At 43.5% G+C, this 27944-nt stretch overlaps 1 protein-coding gene across 1 annotated transcript; it reads right to left on the reverse strand.

Moving 5' to 3' along the window:
- Nucleotides 1–11503: 11503 nt before the first annotated feature.
- grxcr2 (glutaredoxin and cysteine rich domain containing 2) lies at nt 11504–27245 on the reverse strand. Its single transcript, XM_014198063.3, has 3 exons — nt 26892–27245; nt 12452–12661; nt 11504–11680 (listed from the first exon to the last, which is right to left on the reverse strand). Exons 1-3 carry the CDS (start codon nt 27243–27245, stop codon nt 11504–11506), a joined length of 741 nt encoding a protein of 246 aa, XP_014053538.1.
- Between the last annotated feature and the right edge of the window lie 699 nt (nt 27246–27944).

The raw sequence follows: 27944 nt of genomic DNA on the forward strand, positions 1-27944 counted from the left end.
ATGATGAAAATAATCATGGCCTCTAAACCTTCAAGCTGCATACTGGACCCTATTCCAACTAAACTACTGAAAGAGCTGCTTTCTGTGCTTGGCCCTCCTATGTTGAACATAATAAACGGCTCTCTATCCACCAGATGTGTACCAAACTCACCAAAAGTGGCAGTAATAAAGCCTCTCTTGAAAAAGCCAAATCTTGACCCAGAAATTATAAAAAACTATCGGCCTATATCGAATCTTCCATTCCTCTCAAAAATCTTTGAAAAGCTGTTGCGCAGCAACTCACTGCCTTCCTGAAGACAAACAATGTACACGGAACGCTTCAGTCTGGTTTTAGACCCCATCACAGCACTGAGACTGCACTTGTGAAGGTGGTAAATTACCTTTTAATGACGTCAGACCGAGGTTCTGCTTCTGTCCTCATGCTCCTAGATCTTAGTGCTGCTTTTGATACCATCGATCACCACATACTTTTGGAGAGATTGGAAACCGAAATTGGTCTACATGGACAAGTTCTGGCCTGGTTTAGGTCTTATCTGTTGGAAAGATATCAGTTTGTCTCTGTGAATGGTTTGTCCTCTGACAAATCAACTGTAAATTTCGGTGTTCCTCAAGGTTCCGTTTTAGGACCACTATTGTTTTCACTGTATATTTTACCTCTTGGGGATGTCATTCGAAAACATAATGTTAAATTTCACTGCTATGCGGATGACACACAGCTGTACATTTTAATGAAACATGGTGAAGCCCCAAAATTGCCCTCGCTAGAAGCCTGTGTCTCAGATGGCTGCAAACTTTCTACTCTTAAACTCGGACAAAACAGACATGCTTGTTCTAGGTCCCAAGAAACAAAGAGATCTTCTGTTGAATCTGACAATTAATCTGGATGGTTGTACAGTCGTCTCAAATAAAACTGTGAAGGACCTCGGCGTTACTCTGGACCCTGATCTCTCTTTTGAAGAACATATCAAGACTGTTTCAAGGACAGCTTTTTCCCATCTACGTAACATTGCAAAAATCAGAAACTTTCTGTCCAAAAATGACGCAGAAAAATGTATCCATGCCTTTGTTACTTCTAGGTTGGACAACTGCAATGCTCTACTTTCCAGGTACCCGGATAAAGCACTAAATAAACTTCAGTTAGTGCTAAATACGGCTGCTAGAATCCTGACTAGAACCAAAAATGTTGATCATATTACTCCAGTGCTAGCCTCCCTACACTGGCTTCCTGTTAAGGCAAGGGCTGATTTCAAGGTTTTACTGCTAACCTACAAAGCATTACATGGGCTTGCTCCTACCTATCTTTCCGATTTGGTCCTGCCGTACATACCTACACGTACGCTACGGTCACAAGACGCGGGCCTCCTAATTGTTCCTAGAATTTCTAAGCAAACAGCTGGAGGCAGGGCTTTCTCCAATAGAGCTCCATTTTTATGGAACAGTCTGCCTACCCACGTGAGAGACGCAGACTCAGTCTCAACCTTTAAGTCTTTACTGAAGACACATCTCTTCAGTAGGTCCTATGATTAAGTGTAGTCTGGCCCAGGGGTGTGAAGGTGAACGGAAAGGCTGGAGCAACGAACCGCCCTTGCTGTCTCTGCCTGGCCGGTTTCCCCTCTTTCCACTGGGATTCTCTGCCTCTACCCCTATTACGGGGCTGAGTCACTGGCTTACTGGTGTTCTTCCATGCCGTCCCTGGGAGGGGTGCGTCACTTGAGTGGGTTGAGTCACTGACGTGGTCTTCCTGTCTGGGTTGGCACCCCCCCTTGGGCTGTGCCGTGGCGGAGATCTTTGTGGGCTATACTCGGCCTTGTCCCGGGATGGTATGTTGGTGGTTGGAGATATCCCTCCAGTGGTGTAGAGGCTGTGCTTTGGCAAAGTGGGTGGGGTTATATCCTACCTGTTTGGCCCTGTCCCGGGGTTTCATCGGATGGGACCACAGTGTCTCCTGACCCCTCCTGTCTCAGCCTTCAGTATTTATGCTGCAGTAGTTTATGTGTCGGGGGGCTAGGGTCAGTCTGTCACATCTGGAGTATTTCTCTTGTCTTTTCCGGTGTCCTGTGTGAATTGAAATATGCTCTCTCTAATTCTCTCTCTTTCTTTATTTCTCTCTCTCGGAGGACCTGAGCCCTAGGGCCATGCCTCAGGACTACCTGGCTTGATGACTCCTTGCTGTCCCCAGTTCAGCTGGCCGTGCTGCTGCTCCAGTTCCAATTGTTCTGCCTGCAGCTATGGAACCCTGACCTGTTCACCGGACGTGCTACCTGTCCCAGACCTGTTGTCCCAGACCTGCTGGAACCCTGACCTATTCACCGGACGTGCTACCTGTCCCAGACCTGCTGTTTTCAACTCTCTAGAGACAGCAGGAGCGGTAGAGATACTCTCAAAGATCGGCTATGAAAAAGCCAACTGACACTTACTCTTGTGTTACTGACTTCTTGCACCCTCGACAACTACTATGATTATTATTATTTGACCATGCTGGTCATTTATGAACATTTGAACATCTAGGCCATGTGCTGTTATAATCTCCACCCGGCACAGCCAAAAGAGGACTGGCCACCCCTCATAGCCTGGTTCCTCTCTAGGTTTCTTCGTAGGTTTTGGCCTTTCTAGGGAGTTTTTTCTAGCCACCGTGCTTCTACACCTGCATTGCTTGCTGTTTGGTGTTTTAGGCTGGGTTTCTGTACAGCACTTTGAGATATCAGCTGATGTAAGAAGGGCTATATAAATACATTTGATTTGATTTTAGCTGTGTGTTTTGTGTCATTATCCTGTTGGAGGACCTATGACGTGCGACTGAGCCAGAGCTTTCTGACACTGGGTAGTACGTTTCGCTCCAGAATGCCTTGATAGTCTTAAGATTTCATTGTGCCCTGCACAGATTCAAGGCACCCTGTGCCAACCGCAGCAAAGCAGCCCCAAAACATAACCGAGCCTCCTCCATGTTTCACTGTAGGTATGGTGTTCTTTTCTTTAAAAGCTTAATTCTTTCGCCTGTGAACATAGAGCTGATGTGACTTGCCAAAAAGCTTCAGTTTTGACTCATCTGTCCAAAGGACATTGTCCCAGAAGGATTGTGGCTTGTCAATATGCATTTTAGCAAATTCAAGTCTGGATTTTTTATGTTTTTCTTTCAAAAGTGGAGTCCTCCTGGGTCTTCTTCCATGGAGCCCACTTTCGCTCAGAAACTGACTTACCTTCACCTTGGAGTTCAGCTTGTATCTCTTTGGCAGTTAGCCTTGGTTTTTTTCTATCATTCACACTAGCCTTCTGTTCAATCTGGGGTTGATTTTCCTCTTGCGGCCTGTATGTAAGGTTGGCTACACTTCCATGGACCTTAAACTTCTTAATAATATTTGCAACTGTTGTCACAGGAACATCAAGCTGCTTGGAGATGGTCTTGTAGCCTTTACCTTCACCATGCTTGTCTATTATTTTCTTTCTGATCTCCTCAGACAAATCTCTCCTTTGCTGTCTCTGGTTCATGTTCAGTGTGGCACACACAATGATACCAAACAGCACAGGGAATACTTTTCTCCATTTAAATAGGCTGGATGACTGATTACAATATTGAAGATGTGTGATACTAATTAAAGAAACAAATTAGTTTGAAATATCACTATAATCCAATTATTTATTATCTTTTCTAAGGGGTACTAACAAATGTGTCCAGGCCATTTTAGAATATCTTTGTAGAATAAGCAATAATGAATCTCTTTTCACAGCTTCTTTGCTTTATTCTATGACATACCAAAGGCATGCAAGTATACCGTACATGAAAAAATAGCTTTTCATTTCATCACTTTTCAGGATGAATTAAGCATTATTTCAATGAGCTGTAAGGGTACCAACAAATTTGAGCACATCTGTTTATGTATGTATGCGAATTGTGTGTATGGACAGCATCTGAATAGGAAAAGTGTGTACAGCAGTAGTTATATAGGATAAGCCATGACTAGAATACAGTATATACATATAGAGTGGATAAAACAGTACGTAAACATTGTTAAAGTGACCAGTGCTCAATGACTATGTACAGCAGTCTCTAAGGTGCAGGGTAGAGTAACTGGGTGGTAGCTGGCAAGTGACAGTGACTAAAGTTCAGGGCAGGGTACTGGGCAGGGCCTGCTAGTGGTGACTATTTAACAGTCTGATGGCCTTGAGATAAAAGCTGTTTTTCAGTCTCTCAGTCCCAGCTTTGATGCACCTGTACTTTCCCTGCCTTCTAGCCTGTAGCGGGGGGAACTGTCCTTGGCTCAGGTGGCTGAGGTCCTTGATGAACTTCTTGGCCTTCCTGTGACACCGGGTGCTGTAGATGTCCTGGAGGGCAGGCAGTGTGCCCCTGATGATGCGTTGGGCTGACCCAGTCTGTAAGTATTACAGACTGGGTCAGGGAGAGGTTGAAAATGTCAGTGAAGACACTTGCCAACTGGTCAGCAGATGCTTTGAGTAAGCGGCTTTCCCCAGGGCCTTGTAAATGTGAGTTCTCTTACACAGTGTTGGAACTGTCCATGGTGCTGATCATGGTGCAATAACACCAAATATAGTCTTTAAGAAATATCATACTGTAGTGGAGAAAAACAACATGGCAGGAAAAGAAACCCCCTGAACATACACATTAGGAACACTTACAAAACATTAGGAACACCTGCTCTTTCCATGACATAGACTGACCAGGTGAATCCAGGTGAAAGTTATGATCACTTATTGATGTCACTTGTTAAATCCACTTCAATCCGTGTAGATGAAGGGGAGGAAACAGGTTAAAGAAAGATTTCAAAGACAATTGAGACATGGATTGTGTATGTGTGCCATTCAGAGGCTGAATGCGCAAGACAATATTTAAGTACCTTTGAACGAGGTATGGTAATGGTAAGTGCCAGGTGCACCGATTTGGTGTCAAGAACTGCAACGCTGCTGGGTTTTTCACGGTCAACAGTTCCCCGTGTGTATCAAGAATGTTCCACCACCCAAAGAACATCCAGTGGTGGGAAGCATTGGAGTCAGCATGGGCCAGCATCCTTGTGGAATGCTTTTGACACCTTATAGAGTCCATGCCATGACGAATTGAAGCTGTTATGAGGGTAAAAGTGAAATGCAATATTAGGAAGGTGTTCTTAATGTTTTGTACACTCATTGTATATTCCAGGTACAGTATATGGAATATGTCTACCTTCAAGATCTATACTGAACAAAAATATAAACGCAACATGCAATAATTGAATAGATTTTACAGAGTTACAGTTAATATAAGAAAATCTGTCAATTGAAACAAATGAATTAGGCCCTAATCTATAGATTTCACATGACCGGTCAGGGGCGCAGCTGTGAGTGGGCCTGGGAGGGCAGAGGCCCACTCACTGGGGAGCCAGGTCCAGCCAATCAGAATTTGTTTTTGTCACACAAAAGGGTTTTATTACAGACAGAAATACTTCTCAGTTTCATCAGCTGTCCAGTTGGCTTGTCTCAGACAATCCCGCAGGTGAAGAAGCCAGATGTGGAGGTCCTGGGCTGGTGTGGTTACATGTGATCTACAGTTGTAAAGCCAGTTGGACGTACTGCCAAATTCTCTTAAACAACGTTGGAGGAGGCTTATGGTAGATAAATGAACATTGAATTCTATGGCAACAGCTCTGGTGGACATTCCCGCAGTCAGCATGCCAGTTGCACGCTCCCTCAAAAATTGAGCCATCTGTGGCATTGTGTTGTGTGACAAAACTACACATTTTAGTGACCTTTTATTGTCCCCAGCACAAAGTGCACCTGTGTAATGATCATGCTGTTTAATCAGCTTCTTCATTTGCCACACCTGTCAGGTGGATGGATTATCTTGGCAAAGGAGAAATGCTCACTAACAGGGATGTAAACAAATGTGTGCAAAAAATTTAAAATCAATAAGCTTTTTGTGCTTATGTAAAATTTCTAGGATCTTCTATTTCAGCTAATGAAACATGGGAGCAACAGTTTACATGTTGTGTTTATATTTTTGTTCAGTATAATTAGGAAAACTGATGTGAACAGTAATATACTCTCAATGAGACATTACATATTGATGAAGGTCCTGACATGAGGAGATATCAGGTAGGGTTAAATGGCAGGAATCCGGTTACTGAAATTTGCTAGGATTTTTTCATGCAAAACCACTCCCTTTTCCCGGGATAAATAATTGCGAGAAACCGGTAAATTATCATTAAAAAAATTATATGAACAGCAAGGTGTGAAATGGAACTGTTCAATTATATGTGATGTCTAAATCTGGCTTCTCTACGGCCTCTGTGTAGTGCAATGCGTACTGGCGGCAGAGAAGTCAGGCGCAGGAGAGCGAAAACTGATTTACAACGGTGACGTTTAATATCCATAAACCACCGTCAATAGAACAATACAACAAATGGGTCAAACAAAACCCGATACATACCAGCATACCGTGCATAAGCACTACAAGAAACAATTACCGACAAGGACATGAGGGGGAACAGAGGGTTAAATACACAACATGTAATTGATGGAATTGGAACCAGGTGTGATGGAAGACAAGACAAAACCAATGGAAAATGAAAAGTGGATCAGTGATGGCTAGAAGGTTGGTGACTTTGACCGCCGCCCGAACAAGGAGAGGGACCAACTTCGGCGGAAGTCATGACACAATTGTGATACAGTGAATTATAAGTGAAATAATCTGTCTGTAAACAATTGTTGGAAAAATGACTTGTATCATGTACAAAATAGATGTCCTAACCGACTTGGTTAAACTATAGTTTGTTAACAAGAAATTTGTTGAGTGGTTGAAAAACTAGTTTTAATGACTCCAACCTAAGTGTATGTAATTTTATGACTTCAACTGTATGTATGTGTAGATACACAGTGTGAATGTATGTACAGTTGAAGTATGTACACTTAGTCATTAAAACACATTTTTCAGCAAGGAAGAAGCCACTGCTCCAAAACCGCCACAAAAAAGACAGACTACGGTTTGCAACTGCACATGGGGACAAAGATCGTACTTTTTGGAGAAATGTCCTCTGGTCTGATGAAACAAAAATAGAACTGTTTGGCCATAATGACCATCGTTATGTTTGGAGGAAAAAGGGGGAGGCTTGAAAGCCGAAGAACTCCATCCCAACCGTGAAGCACAGGGGTGGCAGCATCATGTTGTGGGGGTGTTTTGCTGCAGGAGGGACTGGTGCACTTCGCAAAATAGATGCCATCAATAGGATGGAAAATTAGGTGAATATATTGAAGCAACATCTCAAGACATCAGTCAGGAAGTTAAAGCTTGGTCGCAAATGGTTCTTCCAAATTGACAATGACCCCAAGCATACTTCCAAAGTTGTGGCAAAATGGCTTAAGGACAACAAAGTCAAGGTATTGGAGTGGCCATCACAACGCCCTGACCTCAATCCTATAGAACATTTGTGGGCAGAACTGAAAAAGCGTGTGCGAGCAAAGAGGCCTACAAACCAGAATCAGTTACACCAGCTCTGTCAGGAGGAATGGGACAAAATTCACCCAACTTATTGTGGGAAGCTTGTGGAAGGCTACCCGAAACGTTTGACCCAAGTTCAACAATTTATAGGCAATGCTACCCAATACAATTTGAGTGTATGTCAACTTCTGACCCACTGGGAATGTGATGAAATAAATAAAAGCTGAAATAGATCATTCTCTCTACTATTATTCTGACATTTCACATTCTTAAAATAAATTGGTGATCCTAACTGACCTAAGACATTACATTTTTACTCTGATTAAATGTCAGGAATTGTGAAAAACTGAGTTTAAATGTATTTGGCTAAGGTGTATCTAAACTTCCGACTTCAACTGTATGTATGTATATTATTTTACTGCTCTAGGGATGTAATTTACTATTACTTATTGATTTTTACCTTACTTTTTCTTTCTTTCTTTTGTCTTAGAATTTTTTTTTTCACTCTTTACGCGATGAGCAATGCAGAGAACACCGGAAGAAGAATTGTAATTTTATTACCATAGTGAATTGCTGTAAAGTTTGTTTGTGTCAATTAATGCCTTAAGGGATGGGTTGCCAAATGGCGATTTGACACGAAAATACAATTTTATTCATTCATTCATTCATTGTAATGTTGTAGGCCGCATGTTTTGCACCAGAATCTTATGTTCTCTCCGTGCTTTATCATGGTTTGAACTATGTGCATAATTCCAGTCCATCTAATACAGTATAACACAATACAGTACGGTAATACAGTTCACACTAAAAAAGATTAGCCTACTGGAGCTAGTTTCATTTATTTACCCAAGAGAGCATATAATAAGCTACATCTATGGGCTTTTCTGTTTTTCTGTTGTGTGTAATGTGCAGTAGCCTATATCATATATGTATTGGTTAACGGCAAAATCATTTGGGCTTTTTTAGGCTTGGGCTCATTAAATGTCATTAATAATGTATGGCTCATCAGGCTCAGATAGCATCAGGTTTTACTTTTCATGCTGATCAAAGCTCCAGACATTTCTATGTTTTATAATGCTTTTGAATGACACTTCTGGTTTTGGCGGGAAATACAGGGTTACCCCGGGATGGAACATTTTGTAAAATACCCAGAAAATATTCAACCATAACATCAGGTGACTTGTTGTCATGTAGGCCTACACATCGAACACTTTCCTATCAGTGGAGGCTGCCGAGGGGAGGATGGCTCATAATAATGTCTCGAACGGAGTAAATGGAATGGAATAAAACATTTGTTTTTTATGTATTTGATACCATTCCATTCCCTCCATTTCTGCCATAAAACTCCATTCCAGCCATTATTATGAGCCATCCTCCCCTCAGCAACCTCCACTGTTTCCCATGTAGCCTAGACGTTCATTAATAAAAAAGTACTTTACCTAACCAACAGTCTTTTTGTCTCAAAATTGCATTCATGGGAACTTGGTGTTCTGCCAATAAAGTAGTTCCTTACCAGCAGTGAAGAGGTTAAACGCTAGTGGCTATCATACCTGTGTTGTGTATCGATATGACCACCTCTCAGGCAGCGAAGCACAAACAATTAACCGGGGAGCAGGCTAGCCCTCTGATCTCTCCACCATACTCGTTCTGACATCATAAAGAGACCTGTCAAAATGTTGGCGCTACCCTCGCTCTCTCTGCCCTCCTGTGTTGTCATTTTGCGCAACTGAAGCTGCCAAACTAGACAAAGTTGGATGTTTGAAAATCCACTTCTTCAAAGCAGAAGCCAAGTCTGACAGGCACTGGTTTCTGTACAGTCCCTTTTTGCATTTCAAGATGGAGTGGATTTACAGTAATTTACAGTTGCTTCAGACATTTATGATCAACATTTATCATCCAGATTTGATCATTTTAGGGGGAAAACGTGACAAGTTTGAATCCTTGAGATGTTCAGAGTACCTTTCTCAACTGCTTAGATAATGTACAGTGTATGTGTGTAGCCATTTGCATTCCACAATACTAGGTGGATTATACTCTGGATAACACAGAGGTTATGTCACCCAAAGAGTGGTTATGAGGAAATAATTATGAGAAATATATTCAGTTGTATACTGATAGATCTTTTCTTATTCTCAGCTTCCTCAAACAGTAGGCCTACAAGTTCAAGAGCTGCGTAGCCTATTACGGTATCACAACATGTCATGTAACAACATCAAGTAACCACGTCATCATGTACCTTGTAACAACAAACTTAACACCATATCGGTCTAATGTAACAACAAATAGTTAAGGGTGTGCTGTGGTTCGTATTGCTCTCAGTGTTGAATTACTGACTGTTATTTTCAATTGCTCTGATTCGCTGGGATCCTCAGAAGACCACTGTGGATAAAATGAAAGGAGAACCACCAAGACAGAGGTCAATCTAATGAGCGCTATATCTGCTGAATGAAAACGGCTGCCAGCCAAAAGGTCAAAGTTGTGTGTACAGCAAACAACAAACAAGGCCTCAGAGGACTATCATAAGAAACATAAGGGCCAATTTTTTTTCTCCAAGAAACTAGTCTGAGCGGAGTCTCTTTGGCCACATTCCAGCACAAACACAACCATATTTAAATGTTCAGTACATTCTGAAGTCTTTTTAATAACATGCCATCTTTACATGGGTCATTTGAAACTTTGCTTCACACGTGCATGAGCTATCTGATTATCACCAGCGATAAGGAAGGCTGTAAACTTGTGAATATTTACCCACTTCACACTTTTCTATGTGTGAATAAGGAAGGTGTTGCATACACATAGTTTAGCCAATTGAGAACAGAAGGAAACCCTCACAAATAGAGCATAATGACATCTTCCGATGTTGGGTTATAAACAGACTACATTTGGAGAGAAAAAACTCCATATAATGACTGGAAATTATTCATGAACGTTCAAATGAACTGGAATAACTTGGAATGTGAAATGAGCAGCACAGTTCACGAATGCACACAGCACATGAACCCAAGCGATCTACCATCTGATGAGAGATTTCCAGCTGCCAGTATTCCTGTTCTGATATGAAAGGCTGAGGGTTGAACCTCGCAGGATTATTGAAGCTAGCGCTCCATGCCGCAGGATGGATCCATGTAAGAGCAGCAACTCAAAGCTTTGATGCAGTACTATCCCCCACCCCACACAGGAGATGAGAGAGAACGAACGAGACCAGCTCTTTGGAAAAAGATAGGAAAGAAAGCATTTTTGTGACTATGGTTAAGTGTGTGTTCAGCTGAGATAAAGCCAAAAAGAAAGCCACAGCAACAACTGTATATCTGCTAACTTATCTCAGGGATATTTGCTGAATCACTCATCATGTATCTCCATTTTCTACTAGTAAAAACAGATATTTGGGGGTATAAGCATAGAAATAGAATGAATAGAACGGGCTTGGAACCTCTAACCCTGGCAATTTGAATGGACACCCATTCTATTAATTCTGTTTCTATGAGTATAAGTAGATTCCTTCATTGACTAATAAGAAGAACCAATGAAAATAAGGCATGTGTACATTTTATTCATTCTCACCAAGACAACTCTGGAAGCAATTACCTCAGCATTAGGAAGATAAAACACTAATTCATTTCTTTCTACCTCCAGAGCTGCCCAAAAGCCTCTCCATAATTTATTGAAAAGTCTTCCCCTCTCTCCAAATGAAAGCATCAATTAGCCTTATATATAGGCCTAACATGGGAGATAAAAGCGGATGATAGGACAGCTTCCCTTGTGGTTAAAATGCAATGGCTTTGACATTATTTTAATTAAAATGATAAGTCATCATGAAACCAGTTGGAAGTTCATGTTATCTTTGCAGAGACTCAGATGCACAACCTACCACCAATAGGGTGATTTTGTTGTCTTATCATGTGTCTTTGTTCTCTATGGTTCCGCCAGCTGCACGTATGGTAGCCTCCTTCCCTTCCAACAATTGGATTCTGATTCCTTACAAAACATATGCAGTGCTCCCATAACCATCATAACCATTTTATATTACAGTGCTATTACATCAGTAGAGACAATGGGCACACACACAGCCAGTGGTTGGTGTTATTTGGAACAGGACTGGCACCTCTCCAGTCCATCAGGGTAGCAGGCCTGGCATCGCAGCACACTGATAGACTCATTGAAGCGGTTGGCCAGCATGGACAGCTTGCTGCCATGGCATAGAGAGCATGGGGCACAGCCCGAACCTCCACAATGCTGGCAGCCAGACACTGCATCCTGCTGGAGGCACACACACATACACACAGTGTCACTAACAACCCAGAGAAACACTGCCACCAATGTCAACTCAAATGACATATCATTACTAATGAATCCAACAAAATGGTAGAAAAGTACAAGTAAAAAAAGATGACCTGGGTCCAAACAGAGAATGTTAAAAAGGCAACAAAGAGAGAGAGAGAAAATGAAATATTAGAAAATATGGGGAGGCAGAGGAAATGAGAAACCCAGTGAGAGAAAGAGAGATGAGTTAGGAATGGAAAGTCAAAGAGAGAGAGAGGAGAAAGAGTGAGGGAGAGAGAGAATGGGGGGAGCGAGGGGGAGAGTGAGGGAGGGGGGAGCGGGGGGGGAGCGGGGGGGAGAGGGAGGGAGGGGGAGAGCGAGAGGGGGGGAGCGAGGGGGAGAGCGAGAGGGGGGAGCGAGAGGGGGGGAGCGAGGGAGCGAGGGGGAGAGAGGGAGGGAGGGGGAGAGCGAGAGAGACTGAGAGCGAGAGGGGGGAGAGAGGGGGGTGAGGGAGGGAGAGAGAGGGAGAGCGACAGGGGGAGAAAGAAGGAGAGAGTGCAACTGGCAATCAGTTGAAGAAGCGACCATGGGGAATTACTGAGAGTATCCCGGCTCATAAATGGCAGCAGAGAAACTGAGTAGTCATCACTATCTGTGCAGTCAGTAGGCAGAGATGGGAGACCATGTGGTTAGAGAGAGACAGAGAAGGGGATAGCATTGCTGAAGCACATTAACACGGTGCAAGGTGTTCTGGTCAGGCATTTTTACCCCGTCCTGTGGATGTGTGCTCTGCTCCTCCCCGTGAGCACAGAGTGCTTTGGGCCTCCTCTTGCCCCCTCTGTTACGCCCCTGTGAGTACTCGTCCACTCCCCCCGGGGTCTGAGGATGTCGCCCCGTCCCTTCTTCCCTCCGAGGGGCCCGGATGATCCGCAGATTGCTGGTGTAGATTATTATCTTTCCGAAGTCCAAAACTGAAGACTAGAGGGCAAACAAAAAGCATGGTCATGGTCTTTGATGTGCATTACTTAGTACAAAGTAGTTGATGTGTGTCTCTTTGTTAACAACAGAGGCGTCGCTCCTAATGGCCGGCGATTTTAATGCAGGAAATCTGAAATCCATTTCACCTCATTTCTACCAGCATATCACCTGTGCAATTTCAGGGGTGGAAAAACTCTAGATCACCTTCACTCCATACATACAAACGCATACAACGCTCTCTCTCATCCTCCATTTGGCAAATCTGACAATAATTCTATCCTCCAGATTCCTGCTAACAAGCTAAAACTCATACAAGAAGTACCAGTGACATGCCCAATACGGAAGTGGTCCGATGAAGTGGATGCTAAGCAACAGGACTGTTTCACTAGCACAGACTGGAATATGTTCCGAGACTCATCCGACGGCATTGAGGAGTTTACCACATCAGTCACTGGCTTCATTAATAAGTTCATCGACAACGACGTCCCAACAGTGACCGTACGTACTTATCCCAACCAGAAGCCATGGATGAAAGGCAACATCCACACTGAGCTAAAGGCTAGAGCTGCCGCTTTCAAAGAGTGGGACACTAACCTGAACGCCTATAAGAAGTCCCGCTACGCTCTCTGATGAACCATCAAACAAACAGAGCGTCAATACAGGACTAAAATCGAATCATACCACACAGGCTCTGATGCTCATTGAATGTAGCAGAGCTTCAAACAAGATGCCCAATTACATGAGCACACTAGACTAAATGCCTTCTATGCTCACGTCATGGCAAGCAACACTGAACCATGCGTAAGACTGTGTGATCACGCTCTCCGTAGCCAATGTGAGCAAGACCTTTAAACAAGTTAACATTCACAAGGCCGTAGGGCCAAATGGATTACCAGGATGAGTACTTAGAGCACCCACTGACCAGCTGGCAAGAGCTTTCACTAATATTTTCAACCTCTCTCTGACCCAGTCTGTAATACCTACATGTTTCAAGCAGACCACCATAGACCCTGTGCCGAAGAACTCCAAGGTAATCTGCCTAAATGACTACTGCCCCGTAGCACTCACATCTGTAGCCATGAAATGTTTTGAAAGGCTGGTCATGGCTCACATCAACACCATCATCCCAGACACCCTGGACCCACTCCCATTTGCATACTGCCCCAACATACCGACAGATGATGCAATCTCTATTGCACTCCACACTACCATTTCCCACTTGGACAAAAGGAACAGCTACATGAGAATGCTGGTCATTGACTACAACTCAGCATTCAACACAATAGTGCCCTCCAAGTTCATCACTAAGTTAAGGACCCTGGGACTGAACACCTCCCTCTGCGGATCCTGGACTTCCTGACGGGACACCCCCAGGTGGTAAGGGTAGACAACAACAGATCTGCCACGCTGACCGTCAACACGGGGCCCCTTAGACGTGCGTGCCTAGTCCCCTCAAGTACTCCCTGTTCACCCACGATTGTGTGGCCGCGCACGACTCCAACACCATCATTAAGTTTGTCGACGACACAATGGTGGTAGGACTGATCACTGACGACGATGAGACAGCCTATAGTCAGGAGGCCAGAGACCTGGCTGTGTGGTGCCAGGGCAACAACCTCTCCCTCAATGTCAGCAAGACAAAGGTGCTGATTGTGGACTACAGGAAAAGGAGGACTAAGCACGCCACCATTCTCATCGACGGGGCTGTAGTGGAGCAGGTTGAGATCTTCAAGTTCCTTGGTGTCCACATCACTGATCAATCATGGTCCAAACACACCAACACAGTTGTGAAGAGGGCACAACAATACCTCTTCCCACTCAGGAGGCTGAAAATATTTGGCATAGGCCCTCAGATCCTCCAAAAGTTTTAGAGCTGCACCATTGAGAGCATCTTGACTTGCTGCATCACTGCTTGGTATAGCAACTGCTTGGCATTCGACTGCACGGCGCTACAGAGGGTAGTGCATATGGCGCAGTACATCACTGGAGTCGAGCTCCCTGCCATCCAGGACCTTAAAACCAGGCGGTGTCAGAGGAAGGCCAAAAAAATGTCAAAGACTCCAGCCTTCTAAGTCATTGAATTAAAATACGGCGTCGACAGATAGGGCAGCCGTGCTTCTAGCTCCTAAGCAACTTTGCAGTATTTTGTTATTTTATGTATTATTTCTGACATTATTACATTTACATTAACATTTAAGTCATTTAGCAGACGCTCTTATCCAGAGCGACTTACAAATTGGTGCATTCACCTTATGATATCCAGTGGAACAACCACTTTACAATAGTGCATCTAAATCATTTAAGGGGGGGGGCGGGGTTAGAAGGATTACTTTATCCTATCCTAGGTATTCCTTAAAGAGGTGGGGTTTCAGGTGTCTCCGGAAGGTGGTGATTGACTCCGCTATCCTGGCGTCGTGAGGGAGCTTGTTCCACCATTGGGGTGCCAGAGCAGCGAACAGTTTTGACTGGGCTGAGCGGGAACTGTGCTTCCTCAGAGCTAGGGGGGCCAGCAGGCCAGAGGTGGATGAACGCAGTGCCCTTGTTTGGGTGTAGGGCCTGATCAGAGCCTGAAGGTATGGAGGTGCCGTTCCCTTCACAGCTCCGTAGGCAATCACCATGGTCTTGTAGCGGATGCGAGCTTCAACTGGAAGCCAGTGGAGAGAGCGGAGGAGCGGGGTGACGTGAGAGAACTTGGGAAGGTTGAACACCAGACGGGCTGCAGCGTTCTGGATGAGTTGTAGGGGTTTAATGGCACAGGCAGGGAGCCCAGCCAACAGCGAGTTGCAGTAATCCAGACGGGAGATGACAAGTGCCTGGATTAGGACCTGCGCCGCTTCCTGTGTGAGGCAGGGTCGTACTCTGCGAATGTTGTAGAGCATGAACCTACAGGATCGGGTCACCGCCTTGATGTTAGTGGAGAACGACAGGGTGTTGTCCAGGATCACGCCAAGGTTCTTAGCACTCTGGGAGGAGGACACAAGGGAGTTGTCAACCGTGATGGCGAGATCATGGAACGGGCAGTCCTTCCCCGGGAGGAAGAGCAGCTCCGTCTTGCCGAGGTTCAGCTTGAGGTGGTGATCCGTCATCCACACTGATATGTCTGACTGACATTATCAGCCCATACATTTCTTTGTGTTATTACATACAACTGGAAATAACTTTGGGATACCAGATCGGCGGTAACTCACCGGTATTAAAAGGCATTACGACCAGGAATTCGACTTTCCCGAATTGAATCCTTTGTTCGTACTCCCCAGGGCAATTTAGCTGATTCCAGAGACTGATCCAAAATACAGCCAGCGGAGAAGAGGTATTTGGAGTGGACTCTTAGTCCGACTCAGGAGGCGCGCACACCACCCACCGCTTCCGAGTATATTACTCGCTAATGTTCAGTCTCTGGATAATAAAGTTGATGAGCTCAGGGCAAGGATCTCCTTCCAGAGAGACATCAGGGATTGTAACATACTCTGTTTCATGGAAACATGGCTCACTCGGGATATACTGTTTGTGTCCGTACAGACAGTTGGGTTCTCAGTTCATTGCACAGACAGGAATAAAGATCTCCCCGGAAGAAGAAGGGCGGGGGTGTATGTTTCATTATTAACTGAACATGGTGTGATTGTGATAACATACAGAAACTCAAGTCCTTTTGTTCAGCCGACTTAGAATACCTCAAAATCAAATGCTGACCGTATTACCTCCCAAGAGAATTCTCTTCGGTTATAGTCACAGCCGTGTATATTTCCTCTCAAGCCAATACCACGACGGCCCTCAAAGAACTACACTGGACTCTATGCAAACTGGAAACCACATATCTGGAGGCCGCATTTATTGTAGTCAGGGATTTTAACAAACCTAATCTGAGGAAAACATTACCGAAGTTCTACCAACACATTGACTGTAGCACTCGCTCTGAGAAAACATTGGACCACTGCTACTCAACTTTTCAAAATGTCTACAACGCCCTCCCCCGTCCCCCTCCCTTTGGCAAATCTGATCACGACTCCATTTTGCTCTCCCCTTCCTATAGTCAGGAACTCAAACAGGAAGTACTGTGCTACGGACTATTCAACGCTGGTCTGACCAACCGGAATCCATGCTTCAAGATTGTTTTGATCACGTGGACTGGGATATGTTCTGGCTAGCCTCTGAGAATAATATTGACGAATACACAGATATGGTGACTGCGTTTATCAGAAAATGTATATTAGATGTTGTACCCACTGTGACTATTAAAACATACCCAAACCAGAAACCGTGGATAGAAGGCAGCATTTGCACAAAACTGAAAGCGTAAACCATCGCATTTAACCATGGAAAGGTAACTGGGAATATGGCCGAATACAAACACTGTAGTTATTCCCTCCGTAAGGCAATCAAACAGGCAAAAGGTCAGTACAGAGACAAAGTTGAGTCGCAATTCAACAGCTCAGACACGAGATGTATGTGGCAGGGTCTACAGACAATCACGGACTACAAATGGAAAACCAGCCACGTTGCGGACACTGACGTCTTGCTTCCGGATAAGCTAAACACCTTTTTCGCCCACTTTGAGCATAACACAGTGCCACCGACGCTGCAAGCTACCAAGGACTGTGAGTTCTCCTTCTCCGTGGCCAACGTGAGTAAGACATTTAAGCGCGTTAACCCTCGCAAGGCTGCCGACCCAGACAGCATCCCTAGCCGTGTCCTCAGAGCATGCGCGGACCAGCTGGCTGGAGTGTTTATGGACATATTCAATCCCTCTCTATCCCAGTCTGCTGTCCCCACAAGCTTCAAGATGTTCACCATTGTTCCTGTACCCAAGAAAGCAAAAGTAACTGAACTAAATGACTATCGCCCTGTAGCACTCACTTCTGTCATCATGAAGTGCTTTGAGAGACTGCCCTATCCCATCTGGACAAGAGGAATACCTATGTAAGAATGCTGTTCATTGACTATAGCTCAGCATTCAACACCATAGTACCCTCCAAGCTCATCATTAAGCTCGGGGCCCTGGGTCTGAGCCCCGCCCTGTGCAACTGGGTCCTGGACTTCCTGACGGGCCGCCCCCAGGTGGTGAAGGTAGGAAACAACACCTCCACTTCGCTGATCCTCAACACAGGGGTCCCACAAGGGTGCGTGCTCAACCCCCTCCTGTACTCCCTGTTCACCCACGACTGAGAGGCCACACACGCCTCCAACTCAATCATCAAGTTTGCAGACAACGCAACAGTAGTAGGCCTGATTACCAACAATGACGAGGCAGCCTGAGGGCCCTGGGAGTGTGGTGCCAGGAAAAGAACCGCTCACTCAACGTCAACAAAACAAAGGAGCTGATCGTGGACTTCAGGAAACAGCAGAGGGAGCACCCCCCTATCCACATTTACGGGCCGCAGTGGAGAAGGTTAGAAAGCTTCAAGTTCCTCAGCGTACGTGACAAACTGAAATGGTCCACCCACACAGACAGTGTGGTGAAGAAGGCGCAATAGCGCCTCTTCAACCTCCGGAAGCTGAATACATTTTGGCTTGGCACCTAAAACCCTCACAAACTTTTACAGATGCACAATTGAGAGCATCCTGTCGGGCTGTATCAACGCCTAGAGGGTTGTGCGGTCTGCCCAATGCATCACTGGGGGCAAACTACCTGCCGTCCAGGACACTTACAGCACCTGATGTCACAGGAAGGCCAAAGAGATCATCAAGCAGAACAACCACCCGAGCCACTGCCTGTTCACCCAGCTATCATCCAGAAGGTGAGGTCAGTACAGGGTCATCAATGCTGGGACCGAGAGACTGAAAAACAGCTTCTATCTCAAGGCCATCAGACTATTAAATAGCCACTACTAGCACCTTAGAGGCTGCTGCCCTATATACATAGAGTTGAAATTACTGGCCAGTTTAATAATGGCGCACTAGTCACTTTAATAATGTTACATATTTTGCATTACTCATCTCATATGTATATACTGTACTCTATTCTATTCTACTGTATTTAAGTCTATGCCGCTCTGACGTTGCTTGTCCAAATATTTATATATTCTCAATAATATTCCTTTACTTTAGATCTGTGTGTATTGTTGTGAAATTGTTAGATATTACTTGTTAGATATTACTGCACTGTAGGAGCTAGAAACACAAGCATTTCGCTACACCCGCCATAACATCTGCTAAACATGTGTATGTGACCGATACAATTTGATTTGATTTGATTTCTCTCTGCTACCGCACGGCAAGAAGCATTGACCCTTTTTTGCACAAACTTTTTGGCCTCATCACATTGGCTGCTGCTACTGTTTTCCATCTGTCACTGTATTCCTAGTTATATGTACATATCTACCTCAATTACCTCGTACTCAGGGGCGGACTGGCCATCTGGCATTTCGGGCAAATGACAGATAGGCTGGTAAATTGTTTGCCTAGTGGGCCTGTCTAAACTAGTTATTTTTGCACAAAATTATCCTTATCTGGTTAATAATGGGGGCCTGTCATGCCAAATACTCCCCCCCCCCGCATCACAATGGGATTTAATGACTTAGCAGACTCCACTTATAGTTATACATCTGTCATATTGAGGTGTCTAGCTATAAATTAAATCTGATCAATCAAATGGATAGGTGTAAGCAATTTTGGTAATTCCAAATGCCCTTAACTAGGTGTCTTTGCTAGACAGAGAAAGAGAGGGGGGGAGAAAGTAAGAAAGAAAGGATGAAAGTGAGAGAGGGAGAGAGAGGTGGGAAAAGAGTGTAAGACAAAGAGAGAGATACAGAGAGAGAAAGACAGCAGTGGAAATGTACTTAGACTTGAGTATTTCAACAACTCTTCTCTTCCAACTTGTTAGGCAATCATATGTACCTACGGGGGAAGGCCGTGCTGACTGAGATGCATGCTGGCCATTTCGGAGTGAAGCGCATGATTCTTTTATAAAAAATAATAAAAAACTGTACCCCCTTTTTCTCCCCAATTTCGTGGTATCCAATTGGTAGTAGTTACTGTCTTGTCTCATTGCTGCAACTCCCGTACGGACTCGGGAGAGGCGAAGGTCGAGAGCCATGCGTCCTCCGAAACACAACCCAACCAAGCCGCACTGCTTCTTGACACAATGCACATCCAACCCGGAAGCCAGCCGCACCAATGTGTCGGAGGAAACACCGTACACCTAGCGACCTGGTCAGCGTGCACTGCGCCCGGCCCGCCACAGGAGTCGCTAGTGCGCGATGAGACAAGGATATCCCTGCCGACCAAACTCGGACGACGCTGGGCCAATTGTGCGCCACCCCATTGGGCCTCCCGGTTGTGACAGAGCCTGGGCTCGAACCCAGAATCTCTGGTGGCACAGCTAGCACAGCGATGCAGTGCCTTAGACCACTGCGCCACCCAGGAGGCCCGTGAAGCGCATGTTTGCCAAATTCTTCTGACGGGGAATTGTCAAGGAGGTGGACAGCTGGGCAAATGAAATAACCTTTTGTTTATCAATCACATTCTATTATATATGAATTTATTATGATTTCAATGAATGTCATATCAGAGAGTACACAATGTTTCAATTTTACACTTTTTGCTTAAGGTCAGTACCCTGTCTAGCCTGCCAGAAGTTTGAGAGGGTGAAGACTGTGGCGCCGGAGTTGAAGCCCATCAAAGTTGTTTCACCATGGCATATGATTGGTAAGTGTCCCAATTCAAATTTTGCCCTGATATGTTGTTTTGTAATGGTTGCTTTACTTGACCACAGCAGAGTTCAATATTATAGCATGTGTGTGTGTGTCAGTATGCTTTCAAATATGAAAAACTGCATTCTGTATGACACAGATACGGGTAAGAATAAAGTAATCTTCTCTCTAACACTTCAAATGTTATGGGTGGACCTCATCGGACCCTTCACGAAATCCAGGAATGGCAACAGCTAGTGTCTGACGGTGACCGATCGCTTTACCAAGTGGGTGAAGGCAATACCCATTAAGGTCAGTAAAGGAAGAGTATGTGCTTAACTCTAAATTCCCTTCTGTAATCCATTAAAAAGGGTGCATGGAACCAAAAATAGATATTTGTTTTGTTGTTTTGTATGATACCTATCAAGTACGAGACTGACGAGGCCACCTCCAAGGCAATGATAGACATCTTCAACACCCATGGTTCTCCTGAGGTCACCTTGAGTGACCGAGGTCATGAACGCTGGAACAAGGTACACATGTTATAGGTAATATTCTGTCAACAATGGTTTGTTTTATTTATTATTTACAATTAGTTTTTTGATTTTCCATGGTACATAATCTGACATATTTCAATATCTTACATTGTCAATAGATATCCCTTTCCTACCCTTTCCTCCAGGTTTGGTGAATGGACCAACCAGACCCTCAAGACTGCCATGGGCAAGTCCCTTGATTGGTACCAGGAAGGGTGGGAGAACAACCTGAAGCTAATTCTCTTTGCACAGAACAACAGCATCCAGCCCGCCAACGAGTTCGGACACAAGCCGCAGCTGTTGACTGAAGTAAACAATGCAATTGTATATACAGTTATTGTATTTACTGTAGTCTTTCAAATTTGTCATGAGACTTAGTGTTGTTGTTTGTCTATTGCTATTTTTGTAAAACGTACTTTCAGATCACTGAAACCACACCTGATGTGGTGGAAGTTGTCAAACCAGATCAGAACGCCTTCGATGACCACCTTCGGACACGGATTGAAAAGGATGTGGAGGTTTTTGACCAGGTAAAAATGATTGTCCGCTGTTAATTTATTTTCTGGCCCTGCAAGAAATATGTAAGTAATGTATTTGTAATATGAAATATAATTGCATTTATTCCTGTTATCAATCAAGGTGAGACTAAACATGTACAAAGCACATGAGAAACAGAAGGAGAGCTACCTGAGCAGAATCAAAAAGGGGACCAAGTGCTACTACATCCAGGCGAATTACTTGGTTTGGAAGAAGGACGAAAGGACGAAAGGAAGGCGAGACCTAGGAAACCTCGCTGCTCTTTCATTCTAGCTGGGGTCATCATCTGTTAAAGTAAATAGAAAACATTTCAGACTAACTATTTGCATTTGATAACAAAATAACATGAAGCTAGTTTGAGTTTCCATAACACTGATATTTTTATCTTTGTCGTCTTAGGGTTAACCTCGGTGGAAGCCAACGAGCAATTGGAGCAGTTGGTCGGTCGACCACCGGAAGAACTGACGCCCTACACTTCGTTGAAGCTCAATAGACAAGGTATGTTAAGCTTTGGTTGCCATTCGAGAAAGCAATAAATCGTAGTTATGCTGAGCTTATGAAAATGTATCTCTTCAATTTACCTCTCGAAATGAGTTTAGGACCATTGACTGTCCGAGTCCCCCAGGAGGTACAGTGGCAAGAAAAAGTATGTGAACCCTTTGGAATTACCTGGATTTCTGCATAAATTGGTCATACAATTTGATCTGTAATTCATCTAAGTCACAACAATAGACAAACATAGTGTGCTTAAACTAATAACAGACAAATGATTGTTGTTTTCTTGTCTATATTGAATACATCATTTAAACATTCACAGTGTAGGTTGGAAAAAGTATGTGAACCCCTAGGCTAATGACTTCTCCAAAAGCTAGTCGGAGTCAGGAGTCAGCTAACCTGGAGTCCAATCAATGGGACGAGATTGGAGATGTTGTTTAGAGCTGTCTTGCCCTATAAAAAACATTCACAAAAAATTTGAGTTTGCTATTCACAAGAAGCATTGCCTGATGCGAACTATATCATACCTTGAACAAAAGACATCTCAGAAGACCTAAGATTAAGAATTGTTGTTACAAAATTATCTCTAAAAGCCTTGAAGTCCACGGTAAGACAAATTGTCTATAAATGGAGAAAGTTCAGCACTGTTGCTACTATCCCTAGGAGTGGCCATCCTGCAAAGATGACTGCAAGAGCACAGTGCTGAATGCTCAATGAGGTTAAGAGTGTCAGCTAAAGACTTGCAGAAATCTCTGGAACATGCTAACATCTCTGTTGACGATTCTACGATACGTAAAACACTTAACAAGAATGGTGTTCATGGGAAGACAACACGGAAGAAGCCACTGCTGTCCAAAAAAACATTGCTGCACATCTGAAGTTTGCAAAAGTGCACCTGGATGTTCCAAATATATTCTGTGGACTACCGTTCAGTTGTTTTGAAGGAACACTATGTGTGGAGAAAAAAAGGCCCAGCACACCAACATTAAAACCTCATCCTAACTGTAAAGTATGGTGGAGGGAGCATCATGGTTTGGGGCTGCCTCAAGGCCTGGACAGCTTGCTATCATCGACGGAAAAATGAATTCCTAAGTTTATCAAGACATTTTGCAGGAGAATGTTAGGCTATCTGTCTGCCAATTGAACCTCAGCAGAAGTTAGGTGATGCAACAGGAGAACAACCCAAAACACAGAAGTAAATTAACAACAGAATGGCATCAAAAGAAGAAAATACGCCTTCTGGAGTGGACCAGTCCTGACCTCAACCCGATTGAGATGCTGTGGTATGACCTCGACAGCAGTTTTGTAAAGAGGAATGGTCCAAAATTCCCCTGACCATTGTGCAGGTTTGATCCGCAACTACAGAAAACGTTTGGTTGAGGTTATTTCTGCCAAAGGAGGGTCAACCAGTAATTAAGGGTTCACATACTTTTCCCACCCTGCACTGTGAATTTTAACACGGTGTGTTCAATAAAGACATGAAAACGCATAATTGTTTGTGTGTTATTAGTTTATGCAGACTGTGTTTGTCTATTGTTGTGACCTAGATGAAGATCAGATCAAATTTTATGACCAATTTATGCAGAAATCCAGGTATTTCCAAAGGGTTCACATGCTTTTTCTTGCCACTGTATCCCATGCACCAGAACCAGTGAGTTCGGATCAGTCTGATTCACTGTGCTCTGAGTCAAGGGTGGGACCAGCTTGAGGTAGTCTATACGTTCCAAAAGTCTTGAAAAGTACATACAGTTGAAGTCGGATGTTTACATACACCTTAGCCAAACACATTGAAACTCAGATTTTTACAATTCCTGACATTTAATCCGAATAAAAATTCCCTGTCTTTGGTCAGTTAGGATCACCACTTTATTTTAAGAATGTAACAAGTCAGATTAATAGTAGAGAGAATTATTTATTTCAGCTTTTATTTCCCACATTCCCAGTGGGTGAGAAATTTACATACACTCAATTAGTATTTGGTAGCATTGCCTTTACATTGTTTAACTTGGGTCAAACATTTCCGGTAGCCTTCTACAAGCTTCCCACAATAAATTGGGTGAATTTTGGCCCATCCCTCCTGTCAGAGCTGGTGTAACTGAATCAGGTTTGTAGGCCTCCTTGCTCGCACACGCTTTTTTAGTTCTGCCCACAAATTTTCTATGGGATTGAGGTCAGGGCTTTGTGATGGCCACTCCAATACTGGTACTACTTGTATAAAGCCTAGTTATTGTTACTCATTGTATATCTATTACTACTTTTATTATTATGTGTTTTACTTTTCTATTATTTCTCTCTACATTATAAGTAAGCATTTCACTGTCAGTCCACACCTGTTGTTTATGAAGCATGCGACTAATAACATTTCAATCGTTTTGATTTGATAGACGGACTTGAATAAAAATGTCTGTTTTAGTGGTTAATACCTGTGTGATAAAATACTAATTGCGTGTTTACTTTTTACTGTCGCTTTTTAAGTGTATTCATTTGCTATTCAGCGGACAACTTGACAACACTCCGAGGGCCTTTGTAAGTCTACAATCATAAACTTTTTATTGGACTGTGTGATACTTGCCTTAGTCTTTTAGTCTTTTCATTAAAAGTAGTTTGGAGAAATATGACATAGTAATAAAAGTAAACATCTTATGCTTTTCGTATTTTGTTCAGTCTGAACTTCACAGGACAGACTAAAGTAAAGACATTTATCCTGACTGGCTCCAGAGAATGAAACACTGAAGATGTGACTGTTATCTGATCAGCTGATACTTTATTGCTGTATTGCCACAATATTGTACACACATTAAGGTTGGTAAATAACAGCATAAAACAAAAACATTGTTTTGTCCTTCATTTTAACAGTTTGATAAGCTATAGCCCAACAGCTCATATGATATAATGAAATGCTTTGCAATTATGCATAATTAAAATTGTACAGCCTTTTCATTTACAGGGATGGACACTCTTGAATGTCTTAATTATAGGCTACCCCGACTTTCTCTGTTTCTTACTTCTATCATGTTAAATATTAGCCATCACTAGGCCTAATAACCACATATTAATTTGCCAATGTAATTTGCCAATAGCCTTCCCTGTAGCTCAGTTGGTAGAGCATGGTGTTTGCAACGCCAGGGTTGTGGGTTCGATTCCCACGGGGGGCCAGCACAGAAAAAAAAATGTATGAAATGTATTCATTCACTACTGTAAGTCGCTCTGGATAAGAGCGTCTGCTAAATGACTAAAATGTAATGTACTGATTGTTCCCTTCAGTTGCTATAGCCATTGTTTTGTTAACCTTAATTTGCTTCCTCTGTAAACGTTGACACGGCCGTGTGGTTGTTGCTGAGGATCATTAGTAACAGTTGATAATATAAAAAAAAGTAATGCAGGGTAATTCAATCATTATGGACCGGAGCGCAGACCAAGCCATAACAGTTTGAACCCGACACATGGCTCAATACTTGGTTGTGTCATCCACAGTTCCATGGTTAGTGCAGGCAATAGACGAGGGTATAACCTACTAGTGTACACTATTCTCCCTATTATAATTCTATGTACACTCATCTTCTAACATTACCATGGGTTAAAGAACTGAATGTGGCAATTTTCTGAATGAATCAAACCACCGTTTTCTTTCTTTTGTGTGTAAAGGCTCTCCAAACCTGTTTTTATGATTCATAAACACGTTCCTAAACCTAAATAATCTAATAATTTATCTACAAATTGTTGCTGAAATGGAGATGAATATGCATATATTTAGATGTATTTTATTTTATTGATCCCTAATATTCTGAAACCGTTCTCTCGATATATTCTAGTCTGTCGCCAAATTTCTAACTGAAAGGTACTCCGTATTTAAATGGTTGGATTAAGATAAATAAGTGTACTGAAACCCTATTGAATGGCCAGCAAGTGGGAGGGTTTTCAGAGATTTACATTTACATTTAAGTCATTTAGCAGACGCTCTTATCCAGAGCGACTTACAAATTGGTGCATTCACCTTATAATATCCAGTGGAACAACCACTTTACAATAGTGCATCTAAATCTTTTAAGGGGGGGTTAGAAGGATTACTTTATCCTATCCCAGGTATTCCTTAAAGAGGTGGGGTTTCATTTTATTCAGAGCTCGCAAGATAGCCACACCTGCAGAGTGCATTACGTAACGATAAGCTAACACGGAACCCATCGTGCATAAATGTATTTTGTCCCCCCACACCAAACGCGATCACGACACGTAGGTTAAAATATCAAAACAAACTCTGAACCAATTATATTAATTTGGGGACAGGCTGAAAAGCATTAAACATTTATGGCAAATTTAGCTAGCTAGCTTGCACTAGCTAGCTAATTTGTCCTATTTACCTGAAATGCACAAGGTCCTCTACACCGCCAATTAATCCACACATAAAAATGGTCGACTGAATCGTTTCTAGTCATCTCTCTTCCTTCCAGGCTTTTTCTTATCTTGACTTTATATTGCGATTGGCAACTTTCATAAATTAGGTGCATTACCGCCACTGACCTCATTCGTCTTAAGTCACCCACGTGGGTATAACCAATGAGGAGATGGCACATGGGTACCTGCTTCTATAAACCAATGAGGAGATGGGAGAGGCAGGGCTTGCAGCGCGATCTGCATCAGAAATAGAACTGACTTCTATTTTAGCCCTTAGCAACGCAGATGCTCGTTGGTGCGCGCGAGCAGTGTGGGTGCAATAATTGAATAATATAGATTTCTACATTTATTTTGCAACGCTTGCGCATGCGACTCGAGCGGTGTAGTCAGCCTGTAAGTCTGAATCTCAAATACTGAGAAGTGAATAGGAGAAGTGAGTGCATTTCCTAAGTCTGAATCGGCCCCTTAGATTCTAATCGGCAAGCAGACACACACCAGGATAGAATACATTACTGATCTAAGACAATTAACCATGCATTACAAAGGCAATGAAAGCAAATAGGGGTGTGGTGAAGGTTGTGTATTGTGCTACAAATCAACAGTTTCATAGCATGGTTTTTCAACCAAGCCACAACTACTCACATTGGGGACTCCCTCCGGTGTATCGCTGTGGGCAGAGGGTCTGTAGTTAGCCCCCCCCCTGTAGACGTTGATCCTCTGGGCCATCAGTCCGGTAGGGGGGTACAGACTCTGGTCCTGCATGTCCTGGAAGCCACAGAGCTGCTCCATCTCCAGGTGTCTGGGCATCTTGTGGCTGTGGAAGCTGTGGGGGTATTTCTCCTCTGGGCTGTCCAGCTCCTGGCCATCCTCGTACACATGCTTCAGCACCCTGCCGCTGACCGACGAGGCCAGCTTGAACCTCACCTTTCTGGGTTTGCTGTCATACAGCTGATCGCTGTCATACCGCTTGTCTAGTTTCCTCTGGAGCTCCTCCATGGTTCTCCTGCTGGAAGATGTGACTTTGAGAATCTGCCTGAGACCCTAAGGATCCTATATACTGTACCTACCTGAATAAGGAGCTGAAATGATACGGGGAGTGTTCCATGGACTGCTTGAGATCAGCCTACCTCTACCTGCTGTCTGTCTTTAGCTACCACAGCTGAATTATTCAGTGTCAGATCGTATTCACTAAAGGATAATGGGGAAACTGAGACCATATCATCAAATAATCATGTTTGCAGGAGTAGTGGAGTGTTGCTAAAAGCAAGAATTGTGGGCATGGAGCAGAGTGTGAATTACGGGGGGCCCAGGGGGTTCTCAGGCCCCCTGAATGAGACATGAATCCCCCTAAATGCAACACAGTATAACTGGGGAGGGGGTCCTCTAAATAATGCTAATTTAACCATTCTCCTATTTGTTTAAAATGCAATTTCTACTGCTACATTTACATTTTAGTCATTTAGCAGACGCTCTTATCCAGAGCGACTTACAGTAGTGAATACATACATTTCATACAATTTAATTTTTTTTGCGTACTGGTCCCCCGTGGGAATCGAACCCACAACCCTGGCGTTGCAAACACCATGCTCTACCAACTGAGCCACACGGGCCACGGGACTGCGGGACTGCTACAGAGGTACATATTATTATAAAATAAAAGCTTATCCAAATTAAACAAACACCCTCAACCTCTGA

This window comes from Salmo salar, chromosome 04, assembly GCF_965601325.2.
Source record: "Salmo salar chromosome 04, fSalSal1, whole genome shotgun sequence".
NCBI classification, from domain to species: Eukaryota; Metazoa; Chordata; class Actinopteri; order Salmoniformes; family Salmonidae; genus Salmo; species Salmo salar.

Bases quoted from the DNA above. Each gene is read 5' to 3' on its own strand.
- grxcr2 (XM_014198063.3), bottom strand. From the start codon at position 27,245: ATGGAGGAGCTCCAGAGGAAACTAGACAAGCGGTATGACAGCGATCAG. The intron at 12,662-26,891 runs GTGAGTAGTTGT...TTTGCCCTCTAG, and splicing joins CACCGGAGGGAGTCCCCAAT to TCTTCAGTTTTGGACTTCGG. The intron at 11,681-12,451 runs GTAAAAATGCCT...GTGTGCCTCCAG, and splicing joins GCACACATCCACAGGACGGG to CAGGATGCAGTGTCTGGCTG.